General features: G+C 39.5%; 1 protein-coding gene across 1 annotated transcript in view; it reads right to left on the bottom strand.

Annotated features, from left to right (window-relative positions):
• LOC138971979 (MAM and LDL-receptor class A domain-containing protein 2-like) overlaps positions 1-17894 on the bottom strand; it is a 299457-nt gene extending 281563 nt beyond the window's left edge. Inside the window, exons 1-5 of the mRNA XM_070344823.1 lie at positions 17717-17894; positions 5197-5447; positions 4632-4722; positions 4092-4289; positions 2460-2725 (exon numbers count right to left, since the gene is read on the bottom strand). Coding sequence (XP_070200924.1) covers positions 2460-2725; positions 4092-4289; positions 4632-4722; positions 5197-5447; positions 17717-17894 — 984 coding nt within the window. The remainder of the gene's footprint in view (positions 1-2459; positions 2726-4091; positions 4290-4631; positions 4723-5196; positions 5448-17716) is intronic.
• Between the last annotated feature and the right edge of the window lie 4629 nt (positions 17895-22523).

The following is a 22523-nucleotide window of genomic DNA, read 5'->3' as shown; positions in this document are numbered from 1 at the left end:
GAGGAAACCAAAACAACAAATTTGCCGCCATGTTGATGTTGATGCCAAGGGAGAGCACTGAGTTTGACTCGCGAGGTTATTTACCTTGGAAGGGCGGGGCTATTTCACTAGTTTCTAATTCACGACATAGTGATTTTCCAGGGCCAGACTACCGGGGGGGGTTATGGGGGTTGCGCAACCCCCCCCCCCCCCCAGCCTAAACATGTACCTCACTTATTTAAAACATTTTTTATTATTGTTTATTTTATGCCGTTTCATGCAAGGAGCGACCATTTTCCTATCTCAGAATATGACCTACCCATCAGCTTCAGGGGGCTTTGCCCCCTGACCCCCACAAGGGACTCTGCCCCTTGACCCCGCAAGGGGGAACATCCCCCTGGACCACCACTGGCAACCCCCCCCCCCCCCCCCTCCTCTTCGCCTAGTCCGGCCCTGTTTTCCACCACATTTGTAACAGGCAAAGAAAAAGAAGAGAAGCTCGAAGGCCAAGCTATGATATAGAAAGAAAATAATGCACGACTGAATGACATTTTGAACATTCAATCCGACATCAGAAGTTCGGCTTTACTGGGTAGAAATGTTAGTATGGCGGGGATATAGCTCAGTTAGTTGGTAGCGCGCTGGATTTGTATTCAGTTGGCCGCTGTCAGCGCGAGTTCGATCCCAGGTTCGGCGGAAATTTATTTCACAGAGTCAACTTTGTGTGCAGACTCTCTTCGGTGTCCGAACCACCCCCCGTGTATACTACATTGGGTGTGCACGTTAAAGATCCCACGATTGACAAAAGGGTCTTTCCTGGCAAAATTGCTTAGGCACAGTTAATAATTGTCTACCATACCCGCGTGACTTGGAATAAGGCCGTGAAAGGTAAATATGCGCCGACATGGCTGCAATCTACTGGCCGTATAAAATTTCATCTCACACGGCATCACTGCAGAGCGCCTAGAACTGTACCCACGGAATATGCGCGATATAAGCCTCATTGATTGATTGTATGTGGCATGAAATTGTTTCTGTAAATGTTTCCCCCTTTTCCCTCAGTGTCAGTCTTAGCTGGCTTGGCAACTTTCCGAGTACTCTGCTCCAACCATAGTAGAAAACTTTATCAGTCACTAATTCAGAAGATTGTCTACACTAAAAAGATTGGTTTAAACTGAACAATCGCTGTAACTAAAATTCGACTAATGACATCAGTATCAGTTTTCCTGTCGTTTTTATATCTCTTCTGTAATGTTTGTTTTGTTTTTTGTTATCTTACCAAAAACTGTCCTCCAACCGGAGAAGAATATTCGCAAGATACTAAAGTTCATATTGCCAATGTACCATGCCCGAAAACTCGCTATACTAGAAACTTAATTATGGACTTTAAGGTAGTTTTGCTACATGTTTCCGGTCACGTATTTCATTCTAAACAAATAATACGTTATTAACCAAATTGTTCTCCGAGACCGCGCACGATATAACCAAATTGTTCTCCGAGACCGCGCACGATATAACGAAAGTGTTCTCCGAGACCGCGCACGATATAGGCCCCCTATATTATATAGCCGTAGACCGTAGAGTTTAACTTGACTTACCACACTGTGGCATTGCGCAATACAACGCTAGCAGTAAAGTCAGTCCCGCAAGGAACTTCAGAGGAGTAACGATGATGTGGTAAGGGTAAGTGCGAGGAGAGACATGTCACGTATTTGTGAAAAGTACTTGAATGGAAGCGGACTCCGCGAGGACGATAGAAGCCGTAATGACGGTACCATCTGGGGTTGCGTTAGTTGCGAAACCGGGTCAGAGGCCTTCTAGTAGTTCCGAGAGCGTTGCCACAGGCCGTAAAACTAGGCAAGTTTAATGATCTGCAGGTATAGTGTGGTATGACACTTGCCAAATGCGAACAAAGTTGCAGAAACAAATTGTTGGTTTGGCTTGTAAAGTTTGCTCTCTGGCTAGTACATTTTCAGAATCACTTGCCAAAGGCTTGGGCACCATTTGTCAGACTTTCAGGGCTACATTGATATCAGTATCTTTGGAACTGGAACTGGAACTCACTACTTCTTCCCCTCCTTCAACAACAGTCTTTAGAAGCATTTAAATCTGGCCTCAAGACTTTTCTTTCCCCTAAATAATCCCGGCTCAGACTACAGTGTCCCCGCTACACCTCCCCCCCCCCCCTCATCCATCTCACCCGGCCACAAGTCTAAATCAGATCAGCTGTAAATAGCAATGTACATAGTTACATAATTATTGTTTGAAATTTTCTTTTCTTTTTCATGCTTACCTTTGAGTGCCGTGTCTCTGTTTGTGTTGTTGCCTTGTCATCTTCATGTAATTTATGCATAAGTCAGTGTATATGAGTATGCTTGAGTTGTTAATGCAAAAGATTGTGTATGAGTGCACCTTGAGTCGCCTTGTGGTGAGATATGCGCGCGTTATAAATTCTCGTATTATTACTATTATTATCTTACCGAGTACTGCCCCCCAGCTGGAATGGACTGTTCCGCCAGCTGCCAGCCCTGTCCCTGGTTCCCGCTCAGCGCCCAGATGGGGACACCCAGCGAGGACGTCCCGTTGCTGACTCGCTGGGCGTACACGTTGAGCTTGCCCACGTTCTTGCCGTTCATGTTGTACCAGAACTGCAGGCACCTGTCTGTGGAGCCCGGGTAGGTCGGGGAGACCAGGCGCGTCTTGGCGTTGGGGCTGTGGTTGTCCGACTCCATGTACATGTAGTAACCTGCGCACAGGTTTGACCAAAGACAAAGGGTTTTACATGGGATCAGAATTTTTTTTCACTTGGACACATACACAAATCTGCAGTCGGGATGCATGCTTTCTGTGGTGAGTAGAATTATGCCTGATGTGTCCAGTCCCACGAATAAAGTCTCCACCTTGTACCCTCAACGTTTGTTGGCTTGAAGCGGAGTGTTAACTGAGTGTCACATATTTTGTTCTAAACTGATTTCGCAGGTTCGAAACTTTTTTTCTCCAATCTCATGCGCGATAGAACACCTCCTTCCTACCCCCACCCCCACCCGCACCCCCTCTCCCCTCCGCTGTTAGACCCTCAGTCTCCCTTTTTAGACACTGGGGTTTTTTTTCTCTTCAGATTATCCATTCATATCCTCTACAAATGTACACCCATTTTGAGACTGCCACCTTTCCAAAACCTGATTTTTACATTTAGTCAAGTTTTGACCAAATATTTTAACATAGAGGGGGGAATCGAGACGAGGGTCGTGGTGTATGTGTGTGTGTGTGTGTGTGTGTGTGTGTGTGTGTGTGTGTCTGTGCGTGTGTGTGTGTAGAGCGATTCAGACTAAACTACTGGACCGATCTTTATGAAATTTTACATGAGAGTTCCTGGGTATGAAATCCCCGGACGTTTTTTTCTTTTTTTCGATAAATGTCTTTTATGACGTCATATCCGGCTTTTTGTAAAAGTTGAGGCGGCACCGTCACACCTTCATTTTTCAATCAAATTGATTGAAATTTTGGCCAAGCAATCTTCGACGAAGGCCGGACTTCGGTATTGCATTTCAGCATGGAGGCTTAAAAATTAATTAATGACTTTGGTCATTAAAATCTGAAAATTGTAATTAAAATAATTTTTTTAATAAAACGATCCAAAATTACTTTTATTTTATTTTTCATCATGTTCTGATTCCAAAAACATATAAATATGTTATATTCGGATTAAAAACAGGCTCTGAAAATTAAAAATATAAAAATTATGATTAAAATTAAATTTCCGAAATCGTTTTAAAAACCCTAATTTCATCTTATTCCTTGTCGGTTCCTGATTCCAAAAACATATAGATATGATATGTTTGGATTAAAAACACGCTCAGAAAGTTAAAACGAAGAGAGGTACAGTAAAGCTAGCGTGCAATGCAGCACAGCGCAACCGCTACCGCGCTGAACAGGCTCGTCACTTTCCCTGCCTTTTGCACTAGCGGCAGACTACGGTCAATGTGAAAAATGCAGTGCGTTCAGTTTCATTCTGTGAGTTCCACAGCTTGACTAAATGTAGTAATTTCGCCTTACGCGACTTGTTTTTTCCTCTGATGGTTCGGGGTCTCCAAAGAGGGGTTCCACTGTACCTGCATTGGTGCCCGTGGTGTGGTCAGTGGAGGGTCCAGTGTTGGCCGACCTGGTGTGTCCTGCTTTGCGTGTCCAGTCAAAGTTGTCGTGGCGATCTTGGGTGTAACCACACAGTTTGCTGGACTCAAAGTCACACCCTGCAGCCACTGGCTTGACCGTAACGCCAGGTTTGGAGGTCGCGCCGGGCTTGATGGTCACTATAAGAAAGAGAGAGATTTGTGTTTGTTGTTGTTGATGATGTTGCTGTGGTTGTTGTTGTTGTTGTTGTTGTTGTTGTTGTTGTTGTTGTTGTTATCATTTGTCATTGTTGTTGCTATATTTGACGTCGTCGTTAACGTTGTCTTCATTGTCGTTGTTGTCGTATGTCTTTCTCGTCCCTGAGGTTTCGTCATAACTGATTAGCCTATTATTGAGCAAATATATATTTGTTAATAATTGCAGATAGACAGAGATTCTAGCATCACAGCAACAGTTCAAAGCTCATAGTGATGAATCAACTTATGAAATACAAAACCAACAAATTTCGTAACTCTACTGACCTGAAGCAGAACAAGTTCCAGACGCATAAGTGATGTCATCAACGGCGATGTCACCTTTGACGCCTCGACCCTTCGTCGCCTCGATCACGATCTGCGAAAATAAATGATAAGTAAATTTAAAACAAAGCACAAAAATAAACAAACATATCAATAATACAACATTAGAATAAAATAAAATTAACGAATAAACCTATAAAAACAAATAAATGCATACATAAACAAACACGTTAATAGTATTTGAATCCACTCTCAAAATTACCTTTTGCGTTGACAAAGAACACCTAAGAAGAATGCGAACTGATTTTTTTGCAAATCGTAATACTTATCACGAACTCAGTCTTAACATTGAATTGACCTTGAGTCCAAAATTATACAGGGTGACCCCAAAATAATGCCGCAACCCTACACAAAAAAAAACACGCTCATAACTACATCTGTTGACCGAATCACTTTATATTTAGGGGACATAAACTTCAGCCTATAGCATAACTCTTCCACAAATGGCAGTTTTGTAGATCAAATGGTCTGACTTTTGCACAATTTCAAACGAAAGTTGCCACTGTACCTTCTGGTTGGTGAAAGGACCGTTGAGGGTGATGCTAGCCTGCCTCCATCGGTTGCCTTGGTCACCAGAGCGTGTCCAGACACTCTTGGTGTTCTGGTAGACGGTGAGCGAGCTGACGTGCTGGCCGTACATATGGTACCAGAGTGTCAGACACGCACTGTTGTTTCTCGCTACGCTGATGGCGGGACTTTGCAGCTGCGCCTTGTAACCCGTACGGCCCGTGGACGTTTCGAAGTAGATGTAGTAGCCATCTTGGTTGGGGAAAGCAAAACGAAAACAAAGTTGAAAAACAAACGAAATCTGTACTCACCAATGCAAGGACAGCACACACACACACACACGCACGCACACACGCACACGCACGCACGCACGCACGCACGCACGCACGCACACACACACACACACACACACAACAGTCAAATGTTCACCTACGGAGGCACTCTTCGGGACCACAAAAAAAAAAACATCCAAAGGAAAACAAAATGCAAAGACGTGTGCTGTCCTTGTATTGGTGAGTAAAGATTTCTTTTGTTTTTCAACTTTGTTCATCTCACCCACAGTCAACTTTGTTCATCTCACCCACAGTCATTTTGTTCATCTCACCCACAGTCAACTTTGTTCATCTCACCCACAGTCATTTTGTTCATCTCACCCACAGTCAACTTTGTTCATCTCACCCACAGTCAACTTTGTTCATCTCACCCACAGTCAACTTTGTTCATCTCACCCACAGTCAACTTTGTTCATCTCACCCACAGTCATTTTGTTCATCTCACCCACAGTCAACTTTGTTCATCTCACCCACAGTCATTTTGTTCATCTCACCCACAGTCAACTTTGTTCATCTCACCCACAGTCATTTTGTTCATCTCACCCACAGTCAACTTTGTTCATCTCACCCACAGTCAACTTTGTTCATCTCACCCACAGTCATTTTGTTCATCTCACCCACAGTCAACTTTGTTCATCTCACCCACAGTCATTTTGTTCATCTCACCCACAGTCAACTTTGTTCATCTCACCCACAGTCATTTTGTTCATCTCACCCACAGTCAACTTTGTTCATCTAACCCACAGTCAACTTTGTTCATCTCACCCACAGTCATTTTGTTCATCTCACCCACAGTCAACTTTGTTCATCTCACCCACAGTCATTTTGTTCATCTCACCCACAGTCAACTTTGTTCATCTCACCCACAGTCATTTTGTTCATCTCACCCACAGTCAACTTTGTTCATCTCACCCACAGTCATTTTGTTCATCTCACCCACAGTCAACTTTGTTCATATCACCCACAGTCAACTTTGTTCATCTCACCCACAGTCAACTTTGTTCATCTCACCCACAGTCAACTTTGTTCATCTCACCCACAGTCAACTTTGTTCATCTCACCCACAGTCAACTTTGTTCATCTCACCCACAGTCAACTTTGTTCATCTCACCCACAGTCATTTTGTTCATCTCACCCACAGTCAACTTTGTTCATCTCACCCACAGTCAACTTTGTTCATCTCACCCACAGTCAACTTTGTTCATCTCACCCACAGTCAACTTTGTTCATCTCACCCACAGTCAACTTTGTTCATCTCACCCACAGTCAACTTTGTTCATCTCACCCACAGTCAACTTTGTTGGTTTAAACATAAGTTTATTTTAACAAGGGTTACAATCATGACATGTATACAAAGTTCACAGAAACAGCAACAAGCTAGAAGCTTATAGTGGTGTTCCTGCATGACAGTACAACATAAGGCGGTAACGGGTGAAAAATTTGTCTCAATAAACCAAATCTATTAATAACGTAATGAACGTTGCATAGTGATTATAAAGAAAGACAGTAAAGTATGGCAATCCGAATGGTGCAAAAGTCCCTTTTAGCTCTTGATGTCTAAATAACACATTATTTAGCTAAATAACGCGTTATTTAGCTAAACAATGCTTTATTTAGCTATATCATGCATTATTTAGCTAAATAATGCATTGTTTAAATTAAACAATGCATTATTTACAGATACAGAAAAAAGAGAGCCCAGAGCACTAAATAATGCATTGTTTAGCATAAATAAGAGATTGTGTTTGTAAATAACTCATTATTTATAAATAATTACGCGTTTTCTCTAAACAATATATTATATGTAAATAAAGTGTTATTTAAATAAATAAAATATTATTTAGATAAATAAAATATTATTTATCTAAATAAAATATTATTTAGATAAATAAAATATTATATGTAAATAAAATATTATTTATCTAAATAAAATATTATTTATCTAAATAAAATATTATTTAGATAAATAATTTATTATTTAGATAAATAATTTATTATTTAGATAAATAATTTATTATTTACTGTTTTTGCCTTGAAATAGTATTATTACACTAAATAATGCTTTATATAGCTATATAATAGGTTTCCGCTATATAATTCATGATTTGGTAAATAATACATTATATACCGTAAATAAAATATTATATACCGTAAACAATTCATTGTTTAGCGCATCGCGAAGCCGTTTTTTCTCTTGTTGTTTTTTTCCACGTGTTTCCGTGGATCCACGAGAGCTCTGTTGATTCTCAAACTGACCAATCAGACAACTAGCATCTGTACACTAATTAAAGTCCCATTGTTGAGTGTGACGAAAACTCGTGGTGACGATTTTAAAACATGTTGGGTCACGCATGGTCCAATCTTACATGGTCCAATCTTACATGGTCCAACCTTACATGGTCCAACCTTACATGGTCCAACCTTACATGGTCCAATCTTACATGGTCCAACCTTACATGGTCCAACCTTACATGGTCCAATCTTACATGGTCCAATCTTGCATGGTCCAATCTTGCATGGTCCAACCTTACATGGTCCAATCTTACATGGTCCAACCTTACATGGTCCAACCTTACATGGTCCAATCTTACATGGTCCAATCTTACATGGTCCAACCTTACATGGTTCAACCTTACATGGTCCAATCTTACATGGTCCAATCTTGCATGGTCCAATCTTACATGGTCCAACCTTGCATGGTCCAACCTTGCATGGTCCAATCTTACATGGTCCAACCTTACATGGTCCAACCTTACATGGTCCAACCTTACATGGTCCAATCTTACATGGTCCAACCTTACATGGTCCAACCTTACATGGTCCAATCTTACATGGTCCAATCTTGCATGGTCCAATCTTGCATGGTCCAACCTTGCATGGTCCAATCTTACATGGTCCAACCTTACATGGTCTAACCTTACATGGTCCAACCTTACATGGTCCAATCTTACATGGTCCAATCTTGCATGGTCCAATCTTACATGGTCCAACCTTGCATGGTCCAACCTTGCATGGTCCAATCTTACATGGTCCAATCTTACATGGTCCAACCTTACATGGTCCAACCTTACATGGTCCAATCTTACATGGTCCAACCTTACATGGTCCAACCTTGCATGGTCCAATCTTACATGGTCCAACCTTACATGGTCCAACCTTACATGGTCCAACCTTACATGGTCCAATCTTACATGGTCCAACCTTACATGGTCCAACCTTACATGGTCCAATCTTACATGGTCCAATCTTGCATGGTCCAATCTTACATGGTCCAACCTTGCATGGTCCAACCTTACATGGTCCAACCTTACATGGTCCAACCTTACATGGTCCAATCTTACATGGTCCAACCTTACATGGTCCAACCTTACATGGTCCAATCTTACATGGTCCAATCTTACATGGTCCAACCTTACATGGTTCAACCTTACATGGTCCAATCTTACATGGTCCAATCTTGCATGGTCCAATCTTACATGGTCCAACCTTGCATGGTCCAATAATATATATGGACCATGTAAGATTGGACCATGTAAGGTTGGACCATGTAAGATTGGACCATGTAAGGTTGGACCATGCAAGATTGGACCATGTAAGGTTGGACCATGTAAGATTGGACCATGCAAGGTTGGACCATGTAAGGTTGGACCATGTAAGATTGGACCATGCAAGGTTGGACCATGCAAGGTTGGACCATGTAAGATTGGACCATGCAAGATTGGACCATGTAAGATTGGACCATGTAAGGTTGAACCATGTAAGGTTGGACCATGTAAGGTTGGACCATGTAAGATTGGACCATGTAAGGTTGGACCATGTAAGGTTGGACCATGTAAGATTGGACCATGTAAGGTTGGACCATGTAAGGTTGGACCATGTAAGGTTGGACCATGCAAGGTTGGACCATGTAAGATTGGACCATGCAAGATTGGACCATGTAAGATTGGACCATGTGAGGTTGGACCATGTAAGATTGGACCATGCAAGGTTGGACCATGTAAGGTTGGACCATGTAAGATTGGACCATGCAAGGTTGGACCATGCAAGGTTGGACCATGTAAGATTGGACCATGCAAGATTGGACCATGTAAGATTGGACCATGTAAGGTTGAACCATGTAAGGTTGGACCATGTAAGGTTGGACCATGTAAGATTGGACCATGTAAGGTTGGACCATGTAAGGTTGGACCATGTAAGATTGGACCATGTAAGGTTGGACCATGTAAGGTTGGACCATGCAAGGTTGGACCATGTAAGATTGGACCATGCAAGATTGGACCATGTAAGATTGGACCATGTAAGGTTGGACCATGTAAGGTTGGACCATGTAAGATTGGACCATGTAAGGTTGGACCATGTAAGGTTGGACCATGTAAGATTGGACCATGCAAGGTTGGACCATGTAAGATTGGACCATGCAAGATTGGACCATGTAAGATTGGACCATGTAAGGTTGAACCATGTAAGGTTGGACCATGTAAGATTGGACCATGTAAGATTGGACCATGTAAGGTTGGACCATGCAAGGTTGGACCATGTAAGATTGGACCATGCAAGATTGGACCATGTAAGATTGGACCATGTAAGGTTGGACCATGTAAGGTTGGACCATGTAAGATTGGACCATGTAAGGTTGGACCATGTAAGGTTGGACCATGTAAGATTGGACCATGCAAGGTTGGACCATGTAAGATTGGACCATGCAAGATTGGACCATGTAAGATTGGACCATGTAAGGTTGAACCATGTAAGGTTGGACCATGTAAGATTGGACCATGTAAGATTGGACCATGTAAGGTTGGACCATGTAAGGTTGGACCATGTAAGATTGGACCATGTAAGGTTGGACCATGCAAGATTGGACCATGTAAGATTGGACCATGTAAGGTTGGACCATGTAAGGTTGGACCATGTAAGGTTGGACCATGTAAGGTTGGACCATGTAAGGTTGGACCATGTAAGATTGGACCATGTAAGGTTGGACCATGTAAGATTGGACCATGTAAGGTTGGACCATGTAAGGTTGGACCATGTAAGATTGGACCATGTAAGGTTGGACCATGTAAGATTGGACCATGCAAGGTTGGACCATGCAAGGTTGGACCATGTAAGATTGGACCATGCAAGATTGGACCATGTAAGATTGGACCATGTAAGGTTGGACCATGTAAGGTTGGACCATGTAAGGTTGGACCATGTAAGATTGGACCATGTAAGATTGGACCATGCAAGGTTGGACCATGCAAGGTTGGACCATGCAAGGTTGGACCATGTAAGATTGGACCATGCAAGATTGGACCATGTAAGATTGGACCATGTAAGGTTGAACCATGTAAGGTTGGACCATGTAAGATTGGACCATGTAAGATTGGACCATGTAAGGTTGGACCATGTAAGGTTGGACCATGTAAGATTGGACCATGTAAGATTGGACCATGCGTGACCCAACATGTTTTAAAATCGTCACCACGAGTTTTCGTCACACTCAACAATGGGACTTTAATTAGTGTACAGATGCTAGTTGTCTGATTGGTCAGTTTGAGAATCAACAGAGCTCTCGTGGATCCACGGAAACACGTGGAAAAAAACAACAAGAGAAAAAACGGCTTCGCGATGCGCTAAACAATGAATTGTTTACGGTATATAATATTTTATTTACGGTATATAATGTATTATTTACCAAATCATGAATTATATAGCGGAAACCTATTATATAGCTATATAAAGCATTATTTAGTGTAATAATACTATTTCAAGGCAAAAACAGTAAATAATAAATTATTTATCTAAATAATAAATTATTTATCTAAATAATAAATTATTTATCTAAATAATATTTTATTTAGATAAATAATATTTTATTTAGATAAATAATATTTTATTTACATATAATATTTTATTTATCTAAATAATATTTTATTTAGATAAATAATATTTTATTTATCTAAATAATATTTTATTTATTTAAATAACACTTTATTTACATATAATATATTGTTTAGAGAAAACGCGTAATTATTTATAAATAATGAGTTATTTACAAACACAATCTCTTATTTATGCTAAGCAATGCATTATTTAGTGCTCTGGGCTCTCTTTTTTCTGTATCTGTAAATAATGCATTGTTTAATTTAAACAATGCATTATTTAGCTAAATAATGCATGATATAGCTAAATAAAGCATTGTTTAGCTAAATAACGCGTTATTTAGCTAAATAATGTGTTATTTAGACATCAAGAGCTAAAAGGGACTTTTGCACCATTCGGATTGCCATAGTAAAGGTATGGCAATCCGAATGGTGCAAAAGTCCCTTTTAGCTCTTGATGTCTAAATAACACATTATTTAGCTAAATAACGCGTTATTTAGCTAAACAATGCTTTATTTAGCTATATCATGCATTATTTAGCTAAATAATGCATTGTTTAAATTAAACAATGCATTATTTACAGATACAGAAAAAAGAGAGCCCAGAGCACTAAATAATGCATTGTTTAGCATAAATAAGAGATTGTGTTTGTAAATAACTCATTATTTATAAATAATTACGCGTTTTCTCTAAACAATATATTATATGTAAATAAAGTGTTATTTAAATAAATAAAATATTATTTAGATAAATAAAATATTATTTATCTAAATAAAATATTATTTAGATAAATAAAATATTATATGTAAATAAAATATTATTTATCTAAATAAAATATTATTTATCTAAATAAAATATTATTTAGATAAATAATTTATTATTTAGATAAATAATTTATTATTTAGATAAATAATTTATTATTTAGATAAATAATTTATTATTTACTGTTTTTGCCTTGAAATAGTATTATTACACTAAATAATGCTTTATATAGCTATATAATAGGTTTCCGCTATATAATTCATGATTTGGTAAATAATACATTATATACCGTAAATAAAATATTATATACCGTAAACAATTCATTGTTTAGCGCATCGCGAAGCCGTTTTTTCTCTTGTTGTTTTTTTCCACGTGTTTCCGTGGATCCACGAGAGCTCTGTTGATTCTCAAACTGACCAATCAGACAACTAGCATCTGTACACTAATTAAAGTCCCATTGTTGAGTGTGACGAAAACTCGTGGTGACGATTTTAAAACATGTTGGGTCACGCATGGTCCAATCTTACATGGTCCAATCTTACATGGTCCAACCTTACATGGTCCAACCTTACATGGTCCAATCTTACATGGTCCAACCTTACATGGTTCAACCTTACATGGTCCAATCTTACATGGTCCAATCTTGCATGGTCCAATCTTACATGGTCCAACCTTGCATGGTCCAATCTTACATGGTCCAATCTTACATGGTCCAACCTTACATGGTCCAACCTTACATGGTCCAACCTTACATGGTCCAACCTTACATGGTCCAATCTTACATGGTCCAATCTTACATGGTCCAATCTTACATGGTCCAACCTTACATGGTCCAACCTTACATGGTCCAACCTTACATGGTCCAATCTTACATGGTCCAACCTTACATGGTCCAACCTTACATGGTCCAACCTTACATGGTCCAATCTTACATGGTCCAACTTTACATGGTCCAACCTTACATGGTCCAACCTTGCATGGTCCAATCTTACATGGTCCAATCTTACATGGTCCAACCTTACATGGTCCAACCTTACATGGTCCAATCTTACATGGTCCAACTTTACATGGTCCAACCTTACATGGTCCAATCTTACATGGTCCAATCTTGCATGGTCCAATCTTGCATGGTCCAATCTTACATGGTCCAACCTTGCATGGTCCAACCTTACATGGTCCAACCTTACATGGTCCAATCTTACATGGTCCAACCTTGCATGGTCCAACCTTACATGGTCCAACCTTACATGGTCCAACCTTACATGGTCCAATCTTACATGGTCCAACCTTACATGGTCCAACCTTACATGGTCCAATCTTACATGGTCCAATCTTACATGGTCCAACCTTACATGGTTCAACCTTACATGGTCCAATCTTACATGGTCCAATCTTGCATGGTCCAATCTTACATGGTCCAACCTTGCATGGTCCAACCCTGCATGGTCCAATCTTACATGGTCCAACCTTACATGGTCCAACCTTGCATGGTCCAATCTTACATGGTCCAACCTTACATGGTCCAATCGTGCATGGTCCAACCTTACATGGTCCAATCTTACATGGTCCAACCTTACATGGTCCAATCTTACATGGTCCATATATATTATTGGACCATGTAAGATTGGACCATGCAAGGTTGGACCATGTAAGGTTGGACCATGTAAGATTGGACCATGTAAGGTTGGACCATGTAAGGTTGGACCATGTAAGATTGGACCATGCAAGGTTGGACCATGCAAGATTGGACCATGCAAGATTGGACCATGTAAGATTGGACCATGTAAGGTTGGACCATGTAAGGTTGGACCATGTAAGATTGGACCATGTAAGGTTGGACCATGTAAGGTTGGACCATGTAAGGTTGGACCATGTAAGATTGGACCATGCAAGGTTGGACCATGCAAGGTTGGACCATGTAAGATTGGACCATGCAAGATTGGACCATGTAAGATTGGACCATGTAAGGTTGAACCATGTAAGGTTGGACCATGTAAGATTGGACCATGTAAGATTGGACCATGTAAGGTTGGACCATGTAAGGTTGGACCATGTAAGATTGGACCATGTAAGGTTGGACCATGTAAGGTTGGACCATGCAAGGTTGGACCATGTAAGGTTGGACCATGCAAGATTGGACCATGCAAGATTGGACCATGTAAGATTGGACCATGTAAGATTGGACCATGTAAGATTGGACCATGTAAGGTTGGACCATGTAAGGTTGGACCATGTAAGGTTGGACCATGTAAGATTGGACCATGTAAGATTGGACCATGCAAGGTTGGACCATGTAAGGTTGGACCATGTAAGATTGGACCATGTAAGGTTGGACCATGTAAGGTTGGACCATGTAAGGTTGGACCATGTAAGATTGGACCATGTAAGATTGGACCATGCAAGGTTGGACCATGCAAGGTTGGACCATGTAAGATTGGACCATGCAAGATTGGACCATGTAAGATTGGACCATGTACGGTTGGACCATGTAAGGTTGGACCATGTAAGATTGGACCATGTAAGGTTGGACCATGTAAGGTTGGACCATGTAAGGTTGGACCATGTAAGATTGGACCATGCAAGGTTGGACCATGTAAGGTTGGACCATGTAAGATTGGACCATGTAAGGTTGGACCATGTAAGGTTGGACCATGTAAGGTTGGACCATGTAAGATTGGACCATGCAAGGTTGGACCATGCAAGGTTGGACCATGTAAGATTGGACCATGCAAGATTGGACCATGTAAGGTTGGACCATGTAAGGTTGGACCATGTAAGATTGGACCATGCAAGGTTGGACCATGCAAGATTGGTCCATGCAAGATTGGACCATGTAAGATTGGACCATGTAAGGTTGGACCATGTAAGGTTGGACCATGTAAGATTGGACCATGTAAGGTTGGACCATGTAAGGTTGGACCATGTAAGATTGGACCATGCAAGGTTGGACCATGCAAGGTTGGACCATGTAAGATTGGACCATGCAAGATTGGACCATGTAAGATTGGACCATGTAAGGTTGAACCATGTAAGGTTGGACCATGTAAGATTGGACCATGTAAGATTGGACCATGTAAGGTTGGACCATGTAAGGTTGGACCATGTAAGATTGGACCATGTAAGGTTGGACCATGCAAGATTGGACCATGCAAGATTGGACCATGTAAGATTGGACCATGTAAGGTTGGACCATGTAAGGTTGGACCATGTAAGATTGGACCATGTAAGGTTGGACCATGTAAGGTTGGACCATGTAAGGTTGGACCATGTAAGATTGGACCATGTAAGATTGGACCATGCAAGATTGGACCATGTAAGATTGGACCATGTAAGGTTGAACCATGTAAGGTTGGACCATGTAAGATTGGACCATGTAAGATTGGACCATGTAAGGTTGGACCATGTAAGGTTGGACCATGTAAGGTTGGACCATGTAAGGTTGGACCATGTAAGGTTGGACCATGTAAGATTGGACCATGTAAGATTGGACCATGCGTGACCCAACATGTTTTAAAATCGTCACCACGAGTTTTCGTCACACTCAACAATGGGACTTTAATTAGTGTACAGATGCTAGTTGTCTGATTGGTCAGTTTGAGAATCAACAGAGCTCTCGTGGATCCACGGAAACACGTGGAAAAAAACAACAAGAGAAAAAAACGGCTTCGCGATGCGCTAAACAATGAATTGTTTACGGTATATAATATTTTATTTACGGTATATAATGTATTATTTACCAAATCATGAATTATATAGCGGAAACCTATTATATAGCTATATAAAGCATTATTTAGTGTAATAATACTATTTCAAGGCAAAAACAGTAAATAATAAATTATTTATCTAAATAATAAATTATTTATCTAAATAATAAATTATTTATCTAAATAATATTTTATTTAGATAAATAATATTTTATTTAGATAAATAATATTTTATTTACATATAATATTTTATTTCTCTAAATAATATTTTATTTAGATAAATAATATTTTATTTATCTAAATAATATTTTATTTATTTAAATAACACTTTATTTACATATAATATATTGTTTAGAGAAAACGCGTAATTATTTATAAATAATGAGTTATTTACAAACACAATCTCTTATTTATGCTAAACAATGCATTATTTAGTGCTCTGGGCTCTCTTTTTTCTGTATCTGTAAATAATGCATTGTTTAATTTAAACAATGCATTATTTAGCTAAATAATGCATGATATAGCTAAATAAAGCATTGTTTAGCTAAATAACGCGTTATTTAGCTAAATAATGTGTTATTTAGACATCAAGAGCTAAAAGGGACTTTTGCACCATTCGGATTGCCATATAAAGGAAGGAAGGAGGGAAAGAAGATGAATAAAAGAAGAGGGATGGGTAGGAGATGTGCAGAAGTTAAAGTTGTTGTCCGGCTTGTAGAGCATTTATTCTGACTTGCCCAAAGCGGCCTGAACGTTCAATGAACGAGTGTACGGTGGAAAAAAATTTCCTGTTCAAATCTAAAGAATACTGTCTGTCTCCGTTTAAAAGGTGGGGGAGGTGAGTTGTGTGATTAGGGAGGGTATGTATAGTTTCTTGACGTGCTTCACGATAATTTGGACAATCGAATATGAAGTGTTGTACGGATTCGGACGGGAATCCACAGTCACAAGATGCATCTGTAGCAACGTGACGTCTCACTAGATCGTTATTGAGATCACTTATATATAACCTGAGCTTACAGTGAATTATTTGTGACATGCGATCTCCAGAATAAAAATAACACGGCGGACTTAAATCGTTTTTTGACAAAAAGTGCTTAAATTCACTTAGGGAATCACTAAGTTTTATATAGTCTGGTAAAGAATTCCAGAGTTGTGTAGTAGATGGGAGAAATGAGTTTCTATATAATTCAGTTTTAAACGATGGAACTTTCCTGTCTAGAGGTCTGCGCCGGTGATATGGGTTATTAGTTGATATCAATCTCACCCACAGTCAACTTTGTCAAGTTCATCTCACCCACAGTCGACTTTGTTCATCTCACCCACAGTCAATTTTGTTCATCTCGCCCACAGTCAACTTTGTTCATCTCACCCACAGTCAACTTTGTTCATCTCACCCACAGTCAACTTTGTTCATCTCGCCCACAGTCAACTTTGTTCATCTCACCCACGGTCATTTTGTTGTTTCGATAAAAGAGCAGTTAATGCTGGCGACAATCACTTTGAGAATGAAAGAGATGGGGCTAAAAGATAATTAATTGGCAAAAGAAACTCCAATTTTGTCCCACTTTCTCTCCTTTCATCGTAGAATTGTGATCATGACAGAGAAAAATACCGGTTTTATGCAAGATGTAATTTGCAAATATAACCTATTCCCTATGTATCTATTACGTCCAAGTGGGCTTGTGTTTCACCCAATGAAAGGGGATGTTGGACAATAGCTTTTAACGTTTCCAGTGACGGGAGGGTACATGCAAAGTACAGTGTTTACTGAGCATCCTATCCCACAAACAATACACCAAATCGCACCATCTTTTATTTGTCATGTCAGCGCCAAAATTTTAACAATACTAACGTCCAGTGGTGCCTTTGGTGTGGTCAAAGCTTGGCCCGGTGTTAGCGCTGGAAGTGGGTCCATTCTGTCTTGACCAGTTCAAGTTGTCCGCGGTGCCGTTCACCTGTGTCCACTGACAAAGGTTTTGTTCAAAGTTGCAGTTGAGGTTCTGGCCATGGCTCACTGCACGAGAGATCATAATAGAAATGCAATATAATCAATATATAGTAATGACCTATGAAGAACATTTTCCATTTTTATGTCATATTTCAATGGACAATAAAGTGCTGTTATTGTTATTGTTATTGTTATTATTTATGAAGTAGCCACATTGGAGAAGTTTTCTGGTGAATTTAACTTTAAGAAGCCCAAGTGAAATTCGCTGTGCTGTAATTTTGACGCATCCGCAGTGATAAGTTATAGAAAATGCTTCGGATCTGTACGTATATATATGCTTGTTCATTTAACCAATAAACATAGGGGAACCGGTAACTGTCGACAAACTCTTCTATGTTAGACCTCGCAATCATCCATTATGCAATCAGACGAAACCTGTGCAAATGAAGGTACTCAAATCTGTAAAATACCATATGCGTACACATTTCCCCGCTCTCAGGGACAATAAAGCAGGACAGAAACAAACACAATGAGAGTTTGTGGAGAAGTTACAGACTGCGAAGATTACCCAAAACACAGCGTTTAAAATTTGAATAACTGGACGTTCCGAAATGCTAAGGTATCCGTTGTGTGGGGTGATATAATAATAAACCCGAAACCGAGCATAGTGTAAGTGCACCTTTCAGGCTTTTACATGGTGTAAGTGCGCCTTTCAAACTTTTACATAGGATAAGTGCACCCTTCAGGCTTTTACATAGTGTAAGTGCACCCTTCAAGCTTTTACATAGTGTAAGTGCACCCTTCAGGCTTTTACATAGTGTAAGTGCACCCTTCAAGCTTTTACATAGTGTAAGTGCACCCTTCAGGCTTTTACATAGTGTAAGTGCACCCTTCAAGCTTTTACATAGTGTAAGTGCATCCTTCAAGCTTTAACATAGTGTAAGTGCACCCTTCAGGCTTTTACATAGTGTAAGTGCACCCTTCAGGCTTTTACATAGTGTAAGTGCACCCTTCAGGCTTTTACACAGTGTAAGTGCACCCTTCAACTTTAACACCAACAATCAACAGCCTTGCTGCTTCCTGTGCAGCATAAGCATTATTGATGAATCAATTTCGGATATTGACATGGATGTTGATGCTTGGTATATGTCCAAGAGAAACAAGAAATTCCTCCGAGGTAGGAAAAACACCCCCGTTGGTCAAAGGGAAATAACCATTCTCACTGCCACCAACTGAGAAGGTTATTTCCCTTTGACCATTAATATGTCCCTCTATAAGTCCTTGTAGAATCTTAATCCACCAATAACTCCCTAACCGTGTGTTTGACTGGTCCCAATTTTTGTAAGGACCGTCTCAGGAATGTATAGAACCTGTTCACCAAGTTTGGTGACGATCGGTCCGTTCATTCTTGAGATCTATATGCGAACACAAACACACAAACAAACAAACAAACAAACAAACAAACACATGGACCGAATCCTATACACACCCCTATACCGGGGGTGTAAAATGCGACAGACGGACATATATATAGACAGAAAGACAAACAGACATGCAGGCAGGCAAGACAGATAGCCAGGCAGACAGACAAAAAACACCATTGCAATCACTTCCTCCGACAGCAAGGTACAATAGAAACTGCCATAACCGCAATTTAACTAACTTGCTGTGCGTGCGTGCATAACTGCATGCGTGCAAGCGTGCGTGTATGTGTGCGTGCGTGCGTGTGCGTGCCTACGCTCAGTTTGTGCGTGCGTGCGTACGTGTGTGTGTGTGTAAATGTGCGTGCATGCGTATGCGTACGTGCGTGTACGTGCGTGCGTGCGTGTGTGTGTTAACGTGTGTGTGTGTGTGTGTGTGTGTTATCGCTTAAACGTTGATTTATCTTTTTATATATGTATTTGCCTTTGCTTCCCTTCAGCATATCTTTACAGTAAAGAGGACTCGCTTGTAACAGGCCTACCAGTCCTCCAGAAACCGTATCAAAGGTGGTAAAAAAAATATAGATCTAACAAATCTTAAAAAATCGTGTGCAATTCACGAAAGATAGAATTTAAGGTGAAAGAAGATATTGTGCGCCGGGTTGTTTTCTCTTTCGTACATGCAGTTTCAAGAGTAAATTACAAATCAAATTTGTTATCTGAACACGCCCACTATGTTATCAAACGGGTTCGTAATAAGAATCAGTAAGTTTGATACACACAATGAAAACCTAGTGACCTATCTCTCTATATGTCACAGAAAAAAGGAGAACAAAATCTTGTTACCAGTGCTATTCATGTGTGTGTGTGTGTGTGTGTGTGTGTGTGTGTGTGTGTTCTTCTGCACGTCTAATAATAATAATAATAATAATAATAATAATAATAATAATAATAATAATAATAATAATAATAATAATAATAATAATAATAATAAGAACATTTATATAGCGCTAAATCAAAAACTTTCGTTAAAAAGGCTTGCTCTAAGCGCTTGACATCTAAACTAAAACGTCATTCACACTCTTTACAATGATGTACAAGAACTTCATGTCACACTCTTTCATTCAGTATAGCACCATTCACACAGTTGTTATTCTGTACAAGACAATAAGCTAGTCTAACATTTAGAATGTTCATAAGATGAAAACAAGAGAAAACCAGACTGATTAAAACAACTGCTTAGTGCTAACAAAGCATGAATCTTGATGATAACGTAATACATGTTTAACTGTTAAGACCATAAAAAAAAACCAAACAAACCTATATGCTAAAATAACTTCGAACTTTTAAGAACTTCTTATAAGATACACAGCACAGCTAGATAAACACCAGAATGATAAAACAAAAGGCAACTCGTTAAAACTATTAAATGCATCAATGTCTAAAACACGAAAGACTCAAATATAAGATACACAATTCTCTAAAATTGTTTATTAAAACTGAAACCGACCTGCTCAAAGTAAACCATACCCACCCCCTCCCTACCCACCCCAACCCTCCTCCTACACTAAATACTAATTATTTCTACTCTTAACTTCCCAACTACACGTTATCCATAAACTATGCACAGGAACATGTGTGTCAGCATTATGTGGCACCGACATGACTTGTGCATATCTAGCCTACAGCTAAGGGTTAAAGTTAAAGGACTACTGCAGTGAAAAATTATATTTATAATAATTTAAAACAAAAGACAAAAATAACAAGCTGAATAGAGATGGAACCGTTACAGAACAGGATGGCAAAATGTTGCGACTTTAGGAGTTGTGTTTCTGGAAGAGGTGAGTTTTGAGTGCTCGCTTGAATGACTGTACTGACTGAGAGTGGCGAATGTGAGAGGGGAGAGAGTTCCATTGAGTAGATGCGCAAAATGCAAAAGTGCGTTGTCCATATGCTTTTGATTTTGTGTGTGGGATGACTAGGGTCTACTTTTGCTAAATCGTTTGCTTCCAAGTTAGAAAACAAACTAGATATTCAGCAAGGTGAAGTTTTTTATTACTTGAAAGAATATTACAGCAACTCTCCCCCGGCCCTTCTGTTTTGTTTCCCCTTATTTGTTCGTGTGTTTATTGTTGCTTGTTTTTTTCCTGGTTTGTTTGTTTGTTTGTTTGTTTGTTTGTTTTTTGTTTTGTTTTTTTTTCTTTCTTTCTTTCTTTCTGTCTTTCTCTCTCTTTCTATGCAGCAGTGTTTTTCTTTCCTTAGGTTGACATTATTGATTGAATTAATGAATCACTGCTTAGTGACGTATTAATCAATTGTCGTATTTGCTTTCATGTTTGACTGCTGAATTTATGACATTGGGTCATTGATTTAAAGTAAATTAATTTAAATCAATGACCCAATGTCATAAATTCAGTAGTCAAACATGAAAGCAAATTATTAATGTATTATAGCATTCAGTTCTCTTTCCATATTGACTGATTGACAGACTTATTGATTGACTGACTGACTGACTGAGTCATTCATTCATTCATGAATTGATTGATTTATTGATTGATCACTTGTTAACCCCTAGCACTTAAACACTGTTTGTTTCTAAAAGATATAAATCGATTTCCTCCTTCCTTGCAAGTCTTTTACTTGTTTGTTTGTTTGATTGTTTGTTTGTTTGTAGGTGTTTTTGTGTGTGTTTTTTTCGTTTAAAAAATTGTTTCAAATGTAACTTACCTGCAATCGCAGCGGCCAGTGCCAGAACAAAAGAAAGACGATGCCTTCCCTCCATGGGAAGCACTGAGTAAGTGTGAACACCCACACTTTCTCTCCTCCCTGAGTTTGTCTTTGAATCGTCGGGTTCTCAATGATATGGTCATGTAAGAGAACATTAACACTCAAAACCGGTGTATCCCTGGAGAAAGAACCCGTGTGAATGTTTGGGTCCACGCCGGTGGTAGTTTTAATATCTACATCTAATTGTTATCAATGCTGTGGAATTTAGACGAAGGGAAAACGATTGAGGCGTAAGTGCAAGAAGGTTGTATCTAAGGATGAAGTATAGTGGAGAGATGGCTCCTTGTGGAAGAAAAGATCTTCGACTTACGAAAGGATGTGTGAGTGGATGTGTTTGGTTAAAATGTTTCTTTGTAATAATGGATAATGTGAGGTACATTGTGTATTTTAATACATATGTGCAGAATATGGATGTGGTGTCAATATCGGTGGTGCTGATGAGGTTTTATTCATGTGGTCATTGGTTTCTTTTTGTTTTGTGTTTCATTTCATTTGATATATGT

The sequence above is a fragment of the Littorina saxatilis genome, linkage group LG7 (genome assembly GCF_037325665.1).
Source record: "Littorina saxatilis isolate snail1 linkage group LG7, US_GU_Lsax_2.0, whole genome shotgun sequence".
In the NCBI taxonomy this organism is placed as follows: domain Eukaryota; kingdom Metazoa; phylum Mollusca; class Gastropoda; order Littorinimorpha; family Littorinidae; genus Littorina; species Littorina saxatilis.
This window is presented reverse-complemented; position numbering and strand designations above follow the sequence as displayed.